At 39.6% G+C, this 21,676-nt stretch overlaps 3 protein-coding genes across 4 annotated transcripts in view; 2 read left to right on the top strand and 1 right to left on the bottom strand.

Moving 5' to 3' along the window:
- Positions 1-4,483, top strand: part of sept7a (septin 7a) — a 50,116-nt gene extending 45,633 nt beyond the window's left edge. For both annotated transcript variants that reach the window (XM_041808321.1, XM_041808320.1), the window contains 3 exons: positions 1,371-1,506; positions 1,593-1,738; positions 3,445-4,483. In XM_041808321.1, the coding sequence (XP_041664255.1) occupies positions 1,371-1,506; positions 1,593-1,738; positions 3,445-3,481 (319 nt within the window). In that variant the 3' untranslated portion in view covers positions 3,482-4,483. The remainder of the gene's footprint in view (positions 1-1,370; positions 1,507-1,592; positions 1,739-3,444) is intronic.
- A 1,831-nt stretch (positions 4,484-6,314) lies between these two features.
- LOC121524184 (glycoprotein-N-acetylgalactosamine 3-beta-galactosyltransferase 1-like) lies at positions 6,315-8,245 on the bottom strand. Its single transcript, XM_041809460.1, has 2 exons — positions 7,616-8,245; positions 6,315-6,449 (listed from the first exon to the last, which is right to left on the bottom strand). Exons 1-2 carry the CDS (start codon positions 8,207-8,209, stop codon positions 6,315-6,317), a joined length of 729 nt encoding a protein of 242 aa, XP_041665394.1. The 5' UTR covers positions 8,210-8,245.
- A 4,097-nt stretch (positions 8,246-12,342) lies between these two features.
- On the top strand, positions 12,343-21,426 carry sdhaf3 (succinate dehydrogenase complex assembly factor 3). Its single transcript, XM_041808096.1, has 2 exons — positions 12,343-12,660; positions 20,812-21,426. Exons 1-2 carry the CDS (start codon positions 12,484-12,486, stop codon positions 21,004-21,006), a joined length of 372 nt encoding a protein of 123 aa, XP_041664030.1. The 5' UTR covers positions 12,343-12,483; the 3' UTR covers positions 21,007-21,426.
- Positions 21,427-21,676: the final 250 nt, after the last annotated feature.

Genomic DNA, 21,676 nt, shown 5'->3' with positions numbered 1-21,676 from the left:
CTGTAAACAGCAAACCTGTGTTTAAACAGCCGTCAGATTTCGTACTGCCCCCGGCTTTTGTCAAAGTCTGACATATTTCTATCCTGTAGAGCACATTGTCCAAAGACAGCACTCCGTGAATGTGACGTTTCTTACTTACGTTATTATACCAGTTTGGTGACGTAGAACCCTGGGTGCATACTCAACCTGCAGGATTTATTCATAATGGACAGCAGTCAAAGTCCACAGACTACAGAGAATTTTATAAATTATTCAAGAGTTATACAGAGTAACAACAAGCCTTCTTATTTGTCTCATTTTAATTTTTGGGCTTTCTCTTTTCTCCTTCATCCAATGTGGGCACTGTTAATAATGCCTTACATTATTTTTCATTTGATACCCTCATGCCCTGGTTACAGTGAGATTTTAAAAGACTTCAGCATCCTGGAGTATTGCAGAGAAATACATATAAATGATAAAGAGATAAATTAAAGTTAAAAACTCATTATTATTGCCTCAAACAGTGACTAGAGCAGAGATAAAGAGGTCAGAGTTCTGAATCATACAGTCAGGCTTCCACGTCTTCCAAATCCAAATGACTTTAGTTAACCTTGTTTGTGTAATAGCCTCTGTGTTTATATGTGTATATATAACTACACATATATGATAGCTCAACACAGGAGCAAACCACACAATCAACCTGTAACAACCATAGATTAATCGCAACTGCTAAGTCATAAAAGCTGAACAATAACCAAAACTGCAGTACAGATAATAAATACCTTGAAATGTGTTCTCTTGAACACTCCTACATTTTTCAGGGACCAGGAGACGTTGCTCTCTCTTTTCTGCTCTATCCGTCTGTAACAAACACTAACGTTAACATGTGTAGACTTAATAGAATTTATTTGGTGAATTAACAGAAAGTTGGTAACTTCCCTTTAATCATGCTCTACCTAAGGAACATGACACCATAATAAAGGCTTTTGTGTAAAAACAATTGTAAAATTGTTTATTAACAAAGTATATAAAGCCTCTGTACAAAAGTAAGCTTATTTAACACCAACTGTTGCATTTAAAAACAAGAAAATATCATTTGTTGTAGCCCAGGAACAGCCAGTAAAGTCATACGTGGCTGCACAGACAATTAATGAGAAGATCTTGCTGTTTTATTCTCACATAGTGCCTTTTTTCTCCAGATCACCTCCTCTCTTCAGTCTTCACTGGAAGCTTTGCACAAAGGCTTCCAGTGAAGGACAGCCAGCTGTGCCTTTACTACCTCTTTGATCCTTCTACTTCTCATCTTTTCAAACTTAAAGAGACCTTTAACATGTTAGAAGTGTCACAAACATGTGCCCATTCAGTCTGTAAGAACACTGTTGTGTCTCCAGGAGTCCTCTGGCTCAGATGGAGGAGGAGCGACGGGAACATGTTTCCAAGATGAAGAAAATGGAGCAGGAAATGGAACAAGTGTTTGAAATGAAGGTCAAAGAGAAGCTCCAGAAGCTCAGAGACTCTGAAGCTGAGGTAAGCTCATAACAGTGTTTCTCTTTAGGTTGTTTTTATTGTAAAATGCTTGGTTAACCTCAGACTGTACATATATTCCTCTACAGCTCCAAAGGCGCCATGAGCAAATGAAAAAGAACCTAGAAGCTCAGCACAAGGAACTTGAGGAAAAACGCCGCCAACATGAGGAGGAGAAGGCCAGCTGGGAGGCACAGCAGAGGATCCTGGAACAGCAGAAATTAGATGCCTCCAGGTAAAACACATCATCATGTAGGAGTTTATTCAACTTTCGAGAGACTTCTTTTTATCACACTTAAATGTTTCAGATCAATAAATAAATCTTAATATTAGACAAAGATAACCCGAGTAAATACAAAATCTAGTTGTTAAATGATGATTTCATTTATTAAGGGAAAGAAGCCATCCAAACTCCCTTGCTGTATGAGGGAATGTAATTGCCTACCTTGTTGTATCATGAGTAAACTGTGATTAACACATTTTTGGAAGCTGGGTTCAATTTCACTAGCTACACCCAGGCCTGATTACTGCCAGTCCTGTTGAATCAAGAAATCATTTAAACAGAAGCTGTCTGACAAAGTGAGGTAAGCTAAAAGATCTCCAAAAGCAACACTTCATGCAGCAATGTCAAGATATTTATGAACAAATGAGAAACAAAGTCGTCTGTCAGTCTGGAAAAGTTTGCAAATAAATTTCTAAGGCTTTGGGGCTCCAGCGAAGCATGTTAGAGCCATTAGCCACAAATGGAGAAAACTTGGAACAGTAGTGAACCTTCCCAGGAGTGGCCGGCCTACTAACATAACTCCAAGAGCGCATCGATGACTCATCCAGGACTGACGAGACAAAAGTTAAACTTTCTGGAAGGTGTGCATCCTTTTACATCTGGAGTAAAACCAACACAGAATTTCATAAAACCAACAGTCAAGCATGGTGGTGGTGTTCTGATGGTCTGGGGCTGCCATGCTGCTTAAAGACCTGGACGACCAGTGGTATTGATGGAACCATGAAATCTGCTCTCTACGAGAACATCCTGAAGAATGTCTGGCCATCACTTTGGGACCTTAAGCTCAAGCGCACTTGAGTTATGCAGCAGGAATATGATCTAAAACACACCAGCAAGTCCACCTCTGAGCAGCTTAAAAAGGATAAAATAAAGGTTTTGGAGTGACTTCGTCAAAGTCTGGATTCAAATCTGATTGAGATGCTGTGTTATGACCTGAAACAGACCATTCATGCTGGAAAACCCTCCAGTGTGGCTGAATCAAAACAATACTGCATCTAAGAGTAGGCCATGTGATGTGAAAGACTCATTGCCAGTTATCTGAAATGCTTGCTTGCATTTGTTGCCACTAAGGGTGTCACAGCCAGTTATTAATATAGGGTACAATTACTTTTTCACACAGGGCCAGGTAGGTTTGGATGGCTTTCTCTCTTAATAAACTGCATTTTGTATTTACTTGGGTTATCTTTGTCAATATTAAATTTGTTAGAAAAGCTGAAATGTGACAAATATGCCAAAAATAAGAAATCAGGAAGGCAGCAAATAGAGCATTGTATCAATCAATCAATCAATCAGTCAAACTTTATTTATATAGCACCTTTCAAACAAATTCAATTGCAGTTCAAAGTGTTTTCCAGGGTTGTACAAAAGTGATTGACAAAAAGGTATAATGGTAAAAAGGTTTAGAGACTAATGCACACACATTGTACTTCATCTGCTTCCGATGTGAACCCATAGAGGGCAGTCATTATGCATATTTCTAACAGCCCAGTAGAATGTAAATACTGTTTTCAAGATTAGGAGATTTGGACCCTAACTGATAAACAATATAACTAGAAAACCAAATGCAAAGGTTTTCAGCTGAGTAGAATTACTCTGAGGGTTTAGTTTTTCTTTAATGCCAATCCTTCCTCTGCTCTTTTTATGTTTTTTTCCTCCAGGACTTTGGAAAAGAACAAAAAGAAGAAGATATTTTAACATCCTTGGAGGACCCTCTCCATGTTCCAGTGTATTATTTGCCAACCTGCCACCCTCGATTGTCAGATAATCTGTCAGTAAAACACAATCGCTGTTTGACCATAACTGTAATAATCTAGAGAAAGCCAGGGGGCAGTATTGTCTGGACTCTGAATTAAACCGATCACTCCCTGCTCCTATGAAATAGTCAAAGAAATGTCTTTTTTTTTTCTATACTGATTCAGCAATAATTTAATTTTGGTTACCCAGAAATCACAAACTGGAGGTCAGATCTCAGAGTTCAATTATTCTTTCCTCATCTCTTCTTCATCTTGGGAATGATTTCACTGCACTGCTCGGTGCAGCGTCCTTTTAATGCCAAAAAAACAAAGAAAGAGGTCAGCCTTTCATTTCCTGCACACTGCAGAGAAAGGCTGAAGCTCACCTCAGGCACTGTTTTTTATATATGTGTATCTTTCAGTTCATTTATTTAGGTATCACATTTAATTTCCTCCATGATGTTATGCTCTTCCATCTCTCGTGTAAATTGTATACCATTGAACTGCAGTGTTTAACTTTGATTGTGTTTAACATTTTCTTACATTTTGTTCATTTTTCTTTTTGTATCGGCCCGACATCATCATGTTCATTTTGTTTCCAGTGTCACAGCCGGCGTTTTCCAGTTCCGCTTGTGGAAATCAAAAATGTATTTTTGACTTCACTCACGCTGAGTGTTAACTATACAAACCCACTGCTCATGAAGCAGTTCCTTTTGGATTTTTTTGTGCCGATTTTGTTGGAAAATGTCACTAAGAGAGTTGTCTTCCCTGGGGCAGGATGTGGAAAGCTCATGCTGGGTGCTGATGGAGCTGTAGAGCTTAATTCAAACAGTGGTTGGCCTAAAAACCGCACAGAGATGGTTTTCTTTACATCACATCCAGCACTGATGGTGTACTGCATCTATTTTGTAATGTCATGTTTTTATTGTACAAAGTCAAATAATAAAATTGTGTTGGGAAAAAACAGGATGATTTTTGTTTGCTTTGTTAAGAAAACAGGAATAAAGCAGAAAATATAGAAAGGAACCAAAATCTTTTGAGCAACAAAATGAATCTTTTTTTAATTTAATTCCCAGCTGTTTACGTAAAGCAGGGCTTCTCAAACTTTTCAGCCCGTAATACCCAAAATAAGGAAGACCGGGAACCCCCACTATACCCGAGGGTAGCTGAAGCATAGTTGACAGAGCCATGCACATTCAAGAATAGTCATGTGCAGATGTATATTTCAAGGATTTTTAAAAATTATTTCTTTGATAATTAGAACATAAACCTCCCCAAATTACCATGTTTCCTTTTTACATTTTAGTTGTTTGCATATATTTTTTTAATTAAAAAATGGGTCAAATATACCTTTTGAAATGATTTAAAAATACTCCTTTTTCAGTGTCTCGAGATCCCAAAGGGGTCCCAACCCCAGGTTAAGAACCACTGATTTAAAGAAAAAACAAACCAAGTCCCATTTAGATGTTCATCAAAGAGTTAAACTGTTCCCTGTTTGCAGTTTTAACAATCCTAAAGTCTAAAAAAGTTGGGACACTATAAAAGGTGAATTAATACAATTCTGTGATTTGCAGTCAACTTATATTCAACTGCACAAAGCCAAGATGTTCTGATTTTTTTTTTTTTGGGGGGGGGGTAATTTATACATATTGTATAAATTTGATGCCAGCAACATGTTACAAAAAATTTGGAATAGGAGCAAGAAAGGACGAATGAAATTTTCAAAAAATACCTGGAACATTCACTGGTAAGAAGGTTAATTGGTAAAAGGTGAGAGTATCGTGATTTGGTAATAAGGGAACACTCTTAAAAGGCTCAGTCGTTCACATTCAACCATTGTATGAGGCTCTCCACTTTGGGAAAGACTGTGTGGGCAGATAGTATGACAGTTCATGAATAGCATGTAGCTGAAACAAGTTTTGAGATTTCATCATCCACAATCCATTATATCAAACAATTCAGAATGCTTGTGACTTTTGACCCCTAAGGCAGCGCTGTATTAACTCTAGAACCACTATTGGGTAAAATTTACCCAAGGCTGTTCTTTAATCCTGTCTAACTTTGTAGTAATACAGTTTTAAGTCTGCTGGTCATTGATTTTTCCTAGAACCACCATGCAGGTAATATTTACCCCATAGGAAACCACTGATTTCCTTCTATTTCACATCAGCACATAAACAATACACATTGCTATGAAAACGTCTCTGTTGCTGGCCTGCCTAAACAGAAGTCATAGGTTAACCTTCAACATGGATACCACAGGCAAAAAAAAAAGTTTAATTATTGGGAAATTTCAATAGATTTCCTCTGCTCTGAGGGAAGAAGAATGTTGGAAAGTTTCAGAACTGAGTTATCAGCACCGGGACAACTTTGTATGCGACCGATCTAGGTCCCCTGTGGTTAATGAGCTGTTCATTGTCTGTGGTGAATTAATTGTTCAGTGATACTGATAAAAAAATAAATAAATAAATGATTACACTTTAGCAACCAGTAAATTTTACCTGTTGGCTGTTTGGGTATATAGAGAATACCTGGCAGTTCTAGTGTTGAAAACCATCATTATTTTGTGATGGATATTACAATGTAGGCTCGGAAACACTCCAGAAAACCATTGTCAGTTAACACAGTATGCCACTGCATCCACAAATGTAAGTTAAGACTGTACTATGTAAAGAGAAAGCCATAAATCAACAACATCCAGATACATATTCATAAGCAGATTCCAAAAAAGGTCAACAGTTGTACAGAAGTAGATATTTTAGAAGGATTTAGTTTGTAGTTCACTTATTTTTAGATCAGTTCAAATGGGGATTAAATCTGTATTTGTATCCATATGGCTGCAGGTGATATATCAGGTAATCCAACACGTACATCTGCTTGCCATCCATGTGGTGAAAGGACACGGCTAAATCTGAGCAGCAGCCTGGACCCTGTGGACAAAGAGAAGACCGGTTCAAACCACAGATATTTTTCTATACCTCAACACCCTGATAACCAGGACCAAAGAGGTTATGTTTTGTGGTTCTCCATCTGAAAGTATTCTTTTAAATGAATTTATTAATGACTAATAAATAATAATGAATTTATTTATTTACTGTACACCAGGGCCACCTTTAAGGGAGGAAACTGGGAAAGCTTTCTGTGGCCTGGTAGAAGTAGGGGGCCCATAGAGGTTTGTAAAACATGGTTCATCCTAGATTCAAGCAATCCAGACCTAGATGTTCACTATTAGTTTTTAAAGCAGCAAAACTGACTTCATTTAAACTGGTTTTCAATCTTGTTTACCATCTCCAAAAGCCGAATGGAGATGGGCCAGAGTGTCAAATGCCAGCATGGAGGCTACACCATCACTACTGATTGGCATACACTGATATTAGTTTAGTGATCTAGGAAGGGCCCAGCTGTTTTTGTGAATGGGCCTGCTGTACTCCTTTCAGCCCAAACCTGTCACAATGATATCTCAAAAATCTTTTAAGGAGCTGAATAGATTTTGGTGGTCATAGACTAAAGATAAAGGTCATTAGGCCTCATGTTTAATCCTTGATTATAAACACAATATCTCAGGAACCCCTTGCAGGATTTTCTCCAAACTTTGCACAAATGCCTACTCTGACTCAAGGATATAAGCTGTTTTCACAGTGCATTTTCACAACAGTGCCATAACAAAACTCCATCATCCTCACACGTTTAGTCAATATTATTGAAGGCTTGGTGGCATGATATTTGGTGTCCCATTCTATCAAGTCACAGCGTAGCAGAATGGGGAGGTAGAGTGGAATGCATTCCTGGGGTCAAGGTCAGTGTCTTTGGCCTTCTTTTCATCCCTTGCTGTTAAACGTGACACCACATAAATACAGATTTTGGAGGTCAAAGGTCATTTTATGCATCAGACTATCCTTAACTAGCTCTGTAATCCAAAGTTGATACAAAATTTGTCCTACACCTTTAAAGAAATAGGATTGCTACCAATCACACCACTACTAAAACCACTACTGTAAGGTCACTATCCAGTACTGTAAACTTCAAGGAGGCAGATAACTGCTCAGCATTAATTTTGGTCTTGATTCAGAAAGAGCTGTTGTGTTGTAGTGAATACCTCTGTTGGATCATAGTACTCGTACAGCAGAAACCCACGCCGAGATCTTGGGAGTTGTCTGACCAGTTCATAGTCTGAAGGAAAAACATGAAACGTTTGCGTTCCTTTGACATCTGCCGGCTCCACCTTCATCATCTCCAAACATTTCCCCAGAGCCACGTCCTCCATGTCAGAAAAGTTGGTACAGTTCTCCGTATCGAAGCCTCTGATGAATCGTCTCAGCGCTTCTTTACTGAGGACATAACCCGGCCCTCCGGACATGCCCTGTTTGACTGTCGGTTTAAACCTCCTGCCCAGATACAACGGCTTCTCTGGATCAAATCTGGACAACACATAACGTAGATTCTCCACAACAACAAACGTGTCATCGTCTGTCTTGAGGAACCAGTCGGCCTCATCCAGGTGATGCTGGTGGATGTACTGGAAGGCTCTGATGGTTTTCCAGTACAGCTCGTCCCTCCCCTTGCTTGTTTTCAGCCCCACAGTGGGGAAGTCTGTTTGGACAGAGCTCATGAACAGAACTTTATTGCAGCGCCTGGCCCATGTCGCTCTGATGTGCCTGGTTCTGGATCCCATGTACTCGGGCCCTGTCATGATCCAACACAGGATCCGTGGTCTTTGAGTGGAGTTTGATGCTGAACCTTTGGTCTCACCTGGAGGAAATCACAAAACAAGTATTAGACGAGTGTTAGCCTGTGCAGCGATCTGCACTTGCACGTTAGAAGCAAATTTCTCATTTTTTAGTCAATCTTTGCAACACAGTCTTGCTACAAACCACCAATCTCAGATGCCAAACTCTGCAGAGCAGAAACCACCACTGTCAGGATGAAAATCTACACAAAAACTTTCTTAATAAGACTTGATTACACTCCTGGTAGGGTAAGGTTTACAGTGGGGTGGGTTAGGAAGGGCTTACGACAGTAAAACGTGTATCTACCCAGAATCAGTCATTAGTAAGATGTTATGAAAAACTAAAAATGATTGTGCTGTTTGACACTTTACTGAGGAACAAATGCCCCACTTTTGGGGATTCTGCTTGTGGTTCTCAGTGCTCTCACTGTGGAGGTTTCCAAAATCCATCCGACCAGGTGGCAGCAGGATGATTACTTTGCCAGTTTGCTTTCATCCAACTGAAGAGTTGTATTTTTAGACTGAACCAATTGGTCTGATATCTATTTGTTTAGTTTTACACTTTCTTTCTTGTCTCCCTACTGTGAAGTGGATTGTCGGATAGTCGGGTGGATCCCTGCACTGTTTTTTTAAGTGGTTAGCGAGTTGGGCCACAATAGTGTGCACCTGTTTTCTGTGGTTTTATGCAGTGACTTTAGGAGTGGTGGAATATATCTTCAGTTAGGCGGTTTCCCATTGCTGCCGACCCTCAACCACCCCACCACATTCCAAGTTTTAAGCTTATCAGTCTTGCTAAAGACAAAATATTTTACTAAATATTTTCTGATAAATGTCCATTCTTTTGGAGCCACGTCTCTGTCTAGCTTGCAGTTATTGAAGTTGTGTCATCTCATATAAGTACAGTGTACTTCTGGTACTAGCTGATCTTCCCTGAACAATGGAGTTTGACTTGATTTTGAACATTTTGAACATGAAGGTCATTAATTCTTCCCTTACCTGTATGCTCATGAGGTGCAGAGAGTTTGTCTCCATTCTTCTCATCTTGCAGTGAATGAAAAACTTGTTTCGTTGAAATGAAATCGAGCATGAGTCGAACAGAGAAATATCCCAGCAGCAGACCGATGAAGAAGATGAAATGAGACAGAAACTGTCCCATCCTGCTGATTCACCTGCGCACAAACATGTATCAGAGAGAGTCTGTTTGAGTAAGTGCAGGTGAGGAAGTACATGTGGACACCCGGGTTGTCCCTGACTGAGGATTTACATAGTCTAATCTGATTGGTCAGATGATGGCCATGGTTGGCTGATTGTTTAACATCTTTTTTGTTTTGCACTCATTCACTCACTCACTCACTGATATTTCTCCAGATTCTCTGGATCTTTTGATGATATTATGTTCTGTAGATGGTGGGATTTTCAGAGTCTTCATAGTTTAACACAAAGGAACATTTTTCTGAAATTGTTTCACAAATTTAGATGCAGTTTTTCTCAGAACGGTGAACCCCTTTACTTCTTACACTGCCTCTGTAAAATACTCCTTTAATACCCAGCCATGTTACTGACCTGCTTTTTAGAGATGTGTTGCTGCCACCAAATTCAAAGTAAGCTAAAATTTCCATGAAGTTGTAAAATATTCTAGATAAATTTGTCAAGAATATATTATGTTGCCCTTTTAAAGCAATTTTATGACAACATGAGTGAGAAAAGCTGTTAAAGAGGCACAGTTAGCCTCTTAGGTCGAGGCTAATTGGCACCAACAGCTTCACTGCACACATGGTCGGGATACCAAGCCACTGTGAAGAGCTACAGAAATGATGTAAGGGCTATCAGGTTGTCACTGAGAAAGTGTTACAGAGTGTGGATGCAGAGTGCAATAGCACAAAATGTCCAAATTCCCATCATTCAAAGACACAGTACTTAAACTTAATTCTAAACATGCTCTTAGTGTCACTCTGGATGGATGAAATAATAAGGAAAGCTCTAAATGTCAGTAACAATGGGCTGACTGTAAAAGTCACTGGACTGGAGATTATCTTAATGTTTGCAGAGATACCTGCTTGTCCAGCTGCAAATGTTCCATAGTCTTCTTCCAATCCAGAGTCCATTAAAGCAAAGTAGACCGAAAAAGCTGCAACATGTTCATTTGCATGTGGTTGAAAGTTTGTTTAAACATACCAGTGTACGTGACAGAAAGCTCAAACATCATAAAGCAACAGACAAGGAGCTGATCTTTTCCGTTTCTCTTAGATGAAAGCATCAGTCTTTTTATGACAACAAGAAAGGTCTGAATTTCCATGCAGTGGATTTGAAAAGGTATATTTTCAAGGTATCAATGCACTTGAGGTATCAATACCTCAAGTTAAGTACCATAATATCACCCCCAGCTTTCCTTCAGCTATGAAAGCATTTTAAGTAGAACTGTGTTAGGTTGTTTTCAATAGTAAAATATGTTAGCCACAGGAGATTTCAGTGTGGTCCATCAAAGGAGAAACCTCATAACAGCATTTAATGTTTATTTGTATTGCAGCAATTATTAACTATTGCAATCTAAAGAAACTTTACGAAGAGGGCAGGTCTAGACAGTACTCTTCATTATGGAATCCCATCAATAATCCAAAATGAGTTCAGCCCTAAGCAGCATTTAGCAAAGATACAGTGGCAAGGAAAAAAGGAGGGACAATCACCCTGATGAAGTCCCAGTATTGAAAAGCAGTAAAAGTGCCCTGTTGAATGCCTTTGTGGTAAACATGACTTAGTGCCCTCTTTGTTGCCTTTTACATGAACAAATTTAATAACATGCCCTCGTTGGCGTCCTGTAAGATGACCAAATTTGACAAAGCGCCTTCTTTATAATAATATAATAATAACTTTATTTATATAGCACTTTTAAAAACATGGGTTTACAAAGTGCTTTGACATATGCAGAGGCAAACAGGTGCTCCCTTCTTTAGTGCCCTCTTTGTTGACAAAAGTTGATAGTGCCCTCTTAGTGGACACAAGTTATAAAGTGCCCTCGTTGGTGCACTTAAGGGCGTTTTCACACATTTTGTTCCGTAGATCTTGTCTGAATCAAGGATCTATTTGTTACATTGTTGTATTTGACTTTAACTTTGGTAGGTGTTCACATGAGGGCATGACCAACAGACCAGAACCTGTGGTACCAAACCAAAACTAAAACAGAAAACCTGTTTCAAAACCAAAATTTAATAAAGTGCCTTTTTTGGTGCCCTGAAAGTATACAAAATTTGACATATTGCCTTTGGTGTCCTGTAAATGGACTAACCTTCACAAAGTACCCCCTAAGTGGACACATTTCATTAAGTCACCACTCTGGTGAATTCTTAATGGGCAAAAGTTGACAAGGTACCCCCTTTGGTGCCCTATAAGCAGACAAAATTTTAAAAATGCCCTTTTCGGTGTGTTTTAAAAGGACAAAATTTGATACGGTGCTGTCTTTGGTGCCCTCTAGTCTTACTTTGACAAAGTGCCTTCTATGCAAACTAATTAACAACGGGCTCTCTTTGGTGCCCTGTAAGTGGATACAACTGGACAATTTGCCTGCCTTTGTGCCGTTTTAATTGACTAACTTGACAAAGTGCCCTTTCAAATTGACAAATTTGAAAGGGCACTCTTTGGTGCACTATGTATGGACATCTTTGGTGCCCTGTAAATAACTGGACAAACTGCCCTCCTTGATTCCTTCTTAATTCACTAACTTTGACAAAATGCACTCTATGTGGACACATTTGATTAAGCACCTTCTTTGTTTCATTCTTAATGGACAAAGTTGAAAAAGTACCCTCCATTGTACATGGATAGTCATCCAATAGTGGAGAAAATGCAACTGATAACTTTCTCAGTATTAAAGTTGATCAAAATTGTAGTACAGCCAGGGGTGTACTGGTGCCCTACCTACACGTACAGCAGGGGGTCTTTTTTATAGTTTTCGCCCCAGCCCCTCGAGTCTGCCACCAGAAGGATGGATGGATAGCCGACAAAGAGCTCAGTTGTTTTAGCTTTCTTCCCGTACCTCCAGTCCGGCAGGCGGCAGTAAAGCGCCTATGAGCTAGCTCCCATTCAGGAGAAGAGGATTGATATCCGGGATAAACAAGGGCATGTGTTAAATAACTATCCTTGTGTTAGTCTGTGTCTGTTTCTTTCTCTTCGCAGCTTTACGCTTGTCACTTTGTTAGAAAACAGAACAGCTCTGAGGAGTTACAGTCTTAGCAAGTGGTGTCATGGCGGTTTCTGCTCATGTTTCTAAAGTGCGCTCCCTGTACAAGAGGATTCTGGTCCTTCATCGGTTCCTGCCCATAGACCTCCGAGCTCTGGGGGACCAGTATGTGAAAGACGAGTTCAGAAGACACAAAAGTGCTTCTCCTGAAGAGATCAAGAGCTTCATGACAGAGTGGGAGGTAAAAGCTTTATTCGTACAGCACATCAACTAAACTCCGTTAATAAAGACCCTACATTTTGTGTTCGCTTGGCAGTGGAACGCGATGTTATGGTACAACATGTGACCGTTTGAATTGGTGACTTTCAGCCGAATGTTTCCGTGGTTGCCGTAGTTACAGTTAATGTTAAAAACGACAGCAAGAGGATGCCTCTTTTCTGCTTTCAACATCTTGTATGGCAACAGCGGAACCATAAAATAAATAAGCAAAAAACAAAGAAATCAATCTTAATCAAATGACGACTATGGAGGTGTGGTATACTGAGTTTCCAAAAGTTCGTTTTACCAAAAGCAAGCAAGAAAGCATAACCTCACTCACCAGATGAACGGTTTCATAGATCCATGGATATACACTACATTGCCAAAAGTATTCACTCACCCATCCAAATAATTGAAATCAGATGTTCCAATCACTTTCATGGCCACAGGTGTAAAATCAAGCACCTTGGCATGCAGACTGTTTCTACAAACATTTGTGAAAGAATGGGTCGCTCACAGGAGCACAGTGAATTCCAGCATGGTTCTGTGTGCAGCAAGTCCAGTTGTGAAATTTCCTTGCTCCTAAATATTCCACAGTCAACTGTCAGTGGTATTATAACAAACTGGAAGCGACTGGGAACGACCGCAACTCAGCCACGAAGTGGTAGGCCATGTAAAATGACGGAGCAGGGTCAGCAGATGCTGAGGCACATAGTGCACAGAGGTCGCCAACTTTCTGCAGAGTCAATCGCTACAGACCTCCAAACTTTATGTGGCCTTCAGATTAGCTCAAGAACAGTGTGTAGAGAGCTTCATGGAATGGGTTTCCATGGTTGAACAGCTGCATCCAAGCCATACATCACCAAGCGCAATGCAAAGTGTCGGATGCAGTGGTGTAAAGCGCGCTGCCACTGGACTCTAGAGCAGTGGAGACGCGTTCTCTGGAGTAACAAATTGCGCTCCATCATCTGGCAATCTGAGGGATGAGTCTGGGTTTGGCGGTTGCCAGGAGAACGGTCTTGTCTGACTGCATTGTGCCATATGTGAAGTTTGGTGGAGGGCGGATTATGGTGTGGGGTTGTTTTTCAGAGCTGGGCTTGGTCTCTTAGTTCCAGTGGAAGGAACTCCGAATGCTTCAGCATACCAAGAGATTTTGGACAACTCCACGCTCATATCCTCATAATATAAGCATCATATCTGGTTCATTAATCTAACTGATGAAAGTAGAAAGCTAATGTCATGCTATATTGAACTACAGCATGGTTAACTGAATTTAATGTCATCACCTGCGGATACAAGTGAACAGCAGGCTCAATTGCTGCAATTCGGTAACCTTGCAAAGCGGATGGATTCACCCGTTTCCATGTTTCTCACTCGCAAATCCATCTTGCAAAGCTCCCATCTGAACAGATTGGGCCCTGTAAGAAAATGACTAATCAGGAGTACGAGGAAGTGCTTTCAGTTGCGGTGAAGTCGTAACGTAAGCAAGCAGCAACAAGAGGCCGGTGCAATCATGGCAGAAGAGCTTAGCGTGGATGCTGCCAGCGCCAGTTTTATCAGAACTTGATGACATTTCTTTGTTAAAAGAAGAACAAAGAAGGGTATTGATTTTTTTTTCTTCAAAAACGACAAAAGTCGTGTACTAACATGTCTACAGTTGCCATGGTTTGCATTATGCAGTTGTCTGTGGAGTTTACTGCTAGGTAGTGGCTACAACATCACGTTCTGTTGCTCTGATTGGCCTGTAAAGATGTGACAGACAGAATGTTCATCTGATCACCCTCAGTGTTATTATTATTTTTTTTTTTTCAAAGCCTCTGCCTTTTCCCAAACACCGTAATTGGAAGGTTTCCCAGATGGATGTGTGAAACACATCCATCTGGCGTGTGAGGTTAGCGCTTCGGGTGATGATCTGTAATCTTCCTGGCAAATGCTTTAGTTCTTGTTAGCTGTCCTCTAGCAACTGTCTTTATTAAGACACACAACTCAAAGATTGGGCACATTTCAGTTGTATTTTATGTTGTAGGATAAAATGTTAAACTCGCTTGAGGGAGTGTTTACCACAGACCTTATTTCAGCCATTTAACCAAAAACTTGGTCAAAAATCCCATAGACTTTCAGACAAGGGAACTGGAAGTACTAAAATGCTAACTCACTTCCACGTTTTAGGACTCATTCCTTCACCACTCTATAGGGAAGTGCAAAAAATTTAAACACCCCAAGTGTCCACTTGAAGCTGACTGCAGGAACACCAGAAGTCCTGTACACAACACATGTTAAAAAGCCATTTTTTATTCTAGAAATAAACTGGTTTACAGCCTGGTTTAAAAAACAAAACATGTCTCATTTGCTAATGTCTTCATGTCCTCCCACTGTACGTACTTGTTTTGATCATATTTAGCATTATTTAACCTCAATGCACACTGAATGGAGCATCTCATTTGACTGACAGATAGTTTGAAAGGCAGAAGCTACATATCTGTCAGCCAGAATGCTAGCTAGCTTAGCTGACAGGAAGTCAAGCTCAGTGGATGGGCTCTTGTCTGCTGTTAGGTTGATCCAAAGTTCGGTTGAGACAGCCGTTTCAATATGGATGCTGCCGCAGATTGGCTTCAAAAGCTGTTTGAGTCCGCCCATTGTAATCAAACGCTGACATCACACAGGCTTTGTCCAATTCTTTCTACAGTCTATGGTATGAACATTGGAGCTTATCAGTGTCTAAAACTCATGAGACACATGCATATCTTCGGGCCTCCGCATAAACCTGCACCAGATGAACAGTGACCACCCTGCCCCATTATTTGTTAATTGTAGCTGCTTTATGTATAGCTTTTGCTTTGATCCTATTCAAACAATTTTTCTTATTCATTTAAATACAAATTCTTAGATTTCCTATGGCTAAAGTGAATAAAAGCAGCTGCAACAACCACATTTTCCCCCTCCTTGGTCTTATATATAAGCAGTGTAATATCAGTGTGTCACCACACGATGGCAGAGCAGCCTTGGTAAGAACGACCTAACAGAGGGATTTAGTTTCTTTTAGCTTTTCAAAAAAGAGTCTGTGGGAAGTCACAGCCCATTAAAAGAAATAGAAAGGATCCTTGCAGTGATGGGACCTTACTGCTCTCTCCAAAAACCACAATTTATCTCATTTAGGGTCCAATCCCAGCTGTCTTTTGACAAGAAATGGCCTAGCCAGGTTGCCAGACAATCACAAGGCAGGCATCTACAGATACAAGCACAAAATTTATTTTACTCCCCCCATTTAGAGTCACCAGTTAACCTGCCAAGCATGTCTTTAAACCGCTGGAGGAAGCAGGGTACCTGCAGTGAACCCACTCATGTACAGCGAGAACATGTAGACTCCTCACAGAAAAGTCCATAATGGTGATTTGAACTAAGAATCCTCCTGCTGTGAGGTGACAGCACTTACCACTGCACTGGCACACAGACTTGAACATGATCATGTTTAAAAGACATCTTTACATATGGAGAGACTTTTGTTGTCCTAAGAAAGAGAGCATGAGGGAGTCAATGCTCTGTATGAAACTGTTCAATGTCACGTGATTTGACTCCATTTGAATAATGAAAAATATAGGATATCAATGGGTAGTGGTCAATGTTTAACTGAGGGAAGATTTAACAAAAAAATATATAAATTCATGGTAAACACTGGCATTACACTGGAACCTTCACTGTCTAAGAGCTTTCTACAAGATGTCAGCTGACTCGTCTTAATTTCAGCCAGCTACTTTTTGATGTAAAAATAGTTTAATTAACAAGTCCAGACACATTTTCCCCTGTACATTTTAGATGATCACATTATTAGATATTATTCAATAAAGTAATTTTGGGTTAAAATGTGTTCTTGCCACATAAAATAGATATCCTTATAGAGGTGCAATCACTTGTGGTATATTTATATGTTTGGCTGTTATGTCAAACTTGTGACTGAGGTTTTAAAACTTTGACAGTTATAGTTGTAAGTGCTTAAAATGGGTACACATTAAACCAGTATCAAAATAACAATGTAAAAAATAAATCAAAGCTTTTACAATGTCAGCTTTGTATGTAAAGTAACTTTGCTCTCCTTTTGCATAACAGGCAGCAATCGTTTTTGTATTCCGACATTCTTGAAAAGTTTACAAAAATTTCAGCAAAAAGGCCTTTAAGTTTACAAGAGTGCCACTTTTGCACTTTGCAGAATTACCTTAATTAAAAAAATGTACATTTATTTTTTAAAAATATTACATAATTCTGAAAGTGGTACATTAAAAACTTTAATCTTTGTAATTTTTTATGCTACTTAAACTTTGTATGTGGTCCCGTTTCACTTCGGTTCAGTAGTTAAATGGGAGTTCAACCCTTGACAGCCTACATACCACTTTATTTCCATTTATCATGTAAAAAACTATGATACTGCGCTGTTCCTACTCACTAACTGCTAAGCTACTGCTAAGCTTCTCATATTTACGTCAGCATTGTAATCAAATTACAAGTGTTCTGTTAGTAGTCCATCATCAAGAAGAAGACTCCTATGTGACTTATAATCCGTTGTGTTAAAACTGGAGGACAGTTTTCTTTTTTCCTTTCATTTTTTTTTTGAGGAGAATGTTTTATACATTTATAATCTTCCTCTGAGCACTGAAGAACATCCACACCAGTGACACCATCTGAGTACAGGAATCTGTAGTTTTGAGGGAAATAATGATCGTTGAATTTTAGTGATTATTACTAAAATAACAAAACAATATATTTGCCATATCTTCCAGTCATTTATTGGCACAGATTTATTGTGCATCCCTTGAAGCTATAGCAAAGAACGGGGCCAGCTAATGGTTCAGCCTCTTATCACAGCGCATGATCTAACTGTTTAAATAAGAATTTGATGAATAATCAGGATGGGATCAGCATGTCCCTGAAGTCAAACAGTGCTTACTGCCCTCTGGTGGTTACGTGGAGTTATTCAAAGTCTGACCAGAACTAAACCATTTGTCTTTTCCTCTAGATAGGTTTACAGTGTACTTCTTCTCCCTGGTGTGATCTGATCAGATCTAAAAGCCTGCTGTAGCCGAGAGAATCCGTCCACATTCATTAGTGACTCGTCCTCCAGTTTCCAAAACTAATTTCAACATGAGAGCATGCCAGCTCTTTATTTATGTCACTGTGAGGGGGAGCCAATGTTTTCCTGCACAATTAGGCCCTGCCGGGGATCGGTGAATCACCCATCTGCAGGTAATTTCTCTAATGAAGTAGATGGTGATTGCAGCTGGATTCCTGAGAGCTCTCTTTGTCATTGACGGAGCTGTGAAGCCACCAGGGAGGAGGTAGTCGCTCTCATCAGGCGTCACTCTATCAGTATGCATTGTCGGATCCAGAGTCCATTCATGTCGGCCCCAGTAAAGGGATGAGCAGCTTTTGTTAAATTTCCTCCCTGAATGGAATCATTGGAAACATTTCTAGGGAGGTTTTGTGTTCATCTGACACCACTGGGAGGTTTTTATCAATAATGACATTTCTGTTTAATTGCAGCACCACCGAGCTGAACCAGAACAAGAGATTTTTAACAAAGTCCATGATGATGGAGTGTCGAAAACGTCAGAGCTGACCTGCTGACCCGACAGAGACTGACACTGTTATGACAGGAGCTTTAGTGGCTTTTTGTTTTATTGTTTATTACTCTGAATATGAGTGGAGGAAAACACTGATACTTTTTAACACCACATGACCAAAACGGTACAAATCTGTTCACCACCTCAAACTTCTTCACTCTTGACCTTTCCTTTAAACTTGAAGAAAATTTCCGCTGCACGTCCACTGCCTTAGAAAAATTCCGAGGAGTGGGAACAGACGTGGAGTGAGATGCTGAATGAGATTACGAGTGCTGAGCGTTCACTGTGTAATCCATTTATTTCAGAGGCACTCAGGGGAATTCTTTGCTCATAATAAATCTGCTTCATCGGGCCAAACAAGCACTCCCTGAAGAGAGCTGTGTTTGAAAGTATCAACAGGAAAAGATGATATAATACTGTTAAAAATAAATGAGAGATTGGGCATTATTCAAGAAAAACACATGCATGAGCTGTACTGAGTTCACAAAATGATGAAACAACCCCTGGAAACTCAGCCAAGCCCTTCTGAGCATAAAAGCGTTTGAGTTCATATGTTACTCTAGATTCACTAAAAATATGTGTGGCCATTAGGAAAATACCCTTTCATTACCATTAAAATGGTAATTTAACAAATCTAATTCCAGTCTGTACTTTTAAACCTTTATAATTTTAGTCTAGTTGTAGTCAATAAACCTCAAAAACATTATTGTCTGGTTTTAGTCAGAAAGTCCTTACATTAGAGTCTTTACTTTTAGTCAAGGCGTTGATTTCTTTTAACAAATTGTATTAGCCATACTGTACAATTAATATAAACCTTGAACACTCATTAATGCACTATCAATAATTTTACTGATTTCCTTAAGAAAATACTGACATACCTTATGTGCACTATGAAAATATATCATGGATTTTGAACATCTGTCACTCCAGAACTAACAGTTTAGTTTATTTTAACCTCTGCCACCTTCCTAATTTCTCATTTTTTGCATATTGTCACTTTTAGTGTTTCTAATTATCAAACAAATTTTAAAGTAGACAAGATTAACAAGTTGATACAAAATGCAGTTTTTAAATGAAGGGAGAAAACCTATCTAGACTTACCTGGCCTTATGTGAAATAGTAATTGACCCCTAAACCTAGTAACTGGCTGTGCCACCCTTAGCGGCAACAACTTTAAGCATTTGTGATAATTGGCATCTCTGTGAAGGAATTTTTGCCCTCTCCTTTTAGCAGAATTGCCACACTGGAGGATGTTGTAGCATGAACGGCCCTTTCAAGGTCGTGCCACAGCATCTGAATCAAATATAAGTATGCTGGGAAACAATGAGCTAAGAGGCTAACATTGAATCTTTTAACACCTTGTCTCCTTTCTCTCCTTATAATGCCATTGTTTTTGTTTACTAGCAGACATCCACAGGTCTTTTATGCATGCTAGCACGTACGTTAAGTCCTGTCTGGAAAAAGGCACTCAGACTACCTCTGTATGCAGTCAGAGCTATCGGATATCAAACCGTTTTCAATGCACTTGGCATCTGAATACCTAACACAACTGTTCATGCAAACATGTTCTTTGATTGGACCTAAGACATGCAAAACAGCTAAAATCAAAGCTGCCAACTGAAGAAAGCTACAGCATACCCCAAACTTTATAATCCCACTGTTACTGAAAAAACAAAGAAAAAATAAAAAACACCAAAAGTGCAGAAAAGAACAGAATACCATGGTACTGTAAGGTTTTCAACACTTTTATAAAATGTAACTTGCATTAATGCTAAATTCATTCATGCATGTATGATTAACTGCAGTTTCAGTTTTCCTAGAAAACAAAATCATCAGGTAGTGCCGGGATCAGACCAGATCGATGATGATACCAGGAGCTTTTTTCTAGCATAGCAATGACAATGCAGACTCGTGTTAATTTGACAGATCCCTAGATGACAAGAGTGAGAGAACAGCAGACACATTTTCCACCCAAGCGTCCCCCAAAAAATCCTTCAATGTCAAACTTTAGGAGCATCACCATGCCAAACTGTCAGGGTGTTCCTTGGAGCTGTCTCAGCCAGGATGTTCCCCTGGCAAATGTTCAAAATAATCACATTATGAGCAGGAAAAGCCTCTCACAGAAATGGCACTTTATGGCGAGTACCGTGAAAGCGCTCCAGAGATTCACGATGCTTTATGAATAGGAAACAGCAAATTTTACTTTTGAGTATCTTGAAATGGAATAAAATTGAGATCATTCATCTTGATTTAAGACACAAGTCAAATATATTTGCCCCATTGGCATGTTTTACTGAGTTTGACTGAGGGTGCGGGGGTCCGCCTTCTTTGGGCGCACATGTTGGAAGTGCTAAATTTGTTCCTAAAAGTTCACAAACATCCACAACAGCTTCACCTTGAAGTGATACGGATGTGATGTGTTTAATGAATCTGAAAGTGGAGACAGGATGAAAGACCAGGTGCATCTACTATTTCTGTCTCAGACTAAATTTGTGTGTCTCTGCCCCCCCCCCCCCCCGCAGAACTACAAGGAAACCCTGCAGTCTCAGGTCCTGGAGTCAGCAGGGAGGGGACTCAGCTCTGTCAAATTCGGGGCCGAACTCTCAGAGAAAAGTCTCAACGACTTTCAGGAGGAGCAGATCGGCCAACTGTACGAACTCATGCTGGAATCCACCAAACCGAACAGACAGTTTGACATCCAGGAGGAGAGAAAGTGAAGCAGAACTGTACTGGGAAAATAAAAACAGACCTGTGGTGCCGTTTGAATCAGATCATTAATTTATTACCTCAAAGTGCTGCAGTTGGAGAGTGGGTCTCAAGAGGAAGCTTTTAAGGATGTTTGATTCTATAAAAGTGCTGTGTGTTATCTTTCTGCTCGTTTCTTTAATGTGACAGTAAAAAGTTGTTCTTCATGCTGCTCTGTGGGAACATTAAGTTACCACTGAGGACATTTTTTTCTCATTTTTCTTCGCACAAGTACAACCTTGAGCTCAAGGAAATACACAGAGAAATACATTGCATAAATGATGTGTTTTGGGCTGCCATAAGCACTAGCTGCCAGCCAAATAGCAAACTAGTCACTCAGTTACAGCAGTCTACTTTTTCTTGTAGATTTAATAAAATGATTTGACCAACCAGTTTGAACTCACTCTTGTTGTACACTGAACAAAAATATAAATGCAAAAAGTTTTTGCTCCCATTTTTCATGAGCTGAACTCAAAGATCTAAGACTTTTTCTATGTATATAAAGGCCTATTTCTCTCAAATATTGTTCACAAATTTGTCTAAATCTGTCAGTGAGCACTTCTTTTTTGCCAAGGTAATCCATCCACCTCACAGGTGTGGCATAACAAGATGCTGATGAGACAGCATGATTATTGCACAGGT

This window comes from Cheilinus undulatus, linkage group 16, assembly GCF_018320785.1.
Source record: "Cheilinus undulatus linkage group 16, ASM1832078v1, whole genome shotgun sequence".
NCBI lineage: Eukaryota > Metazoa > Chordata > Actinopteri > Labriformes > Labridae > Cheilinus > Cheilinus undulatus.
The sequence above is the reverse complement of the archived record's forward strand: the minus strand, read 5'-3'. Positions and strand labels throughout refer to the sequence as shown.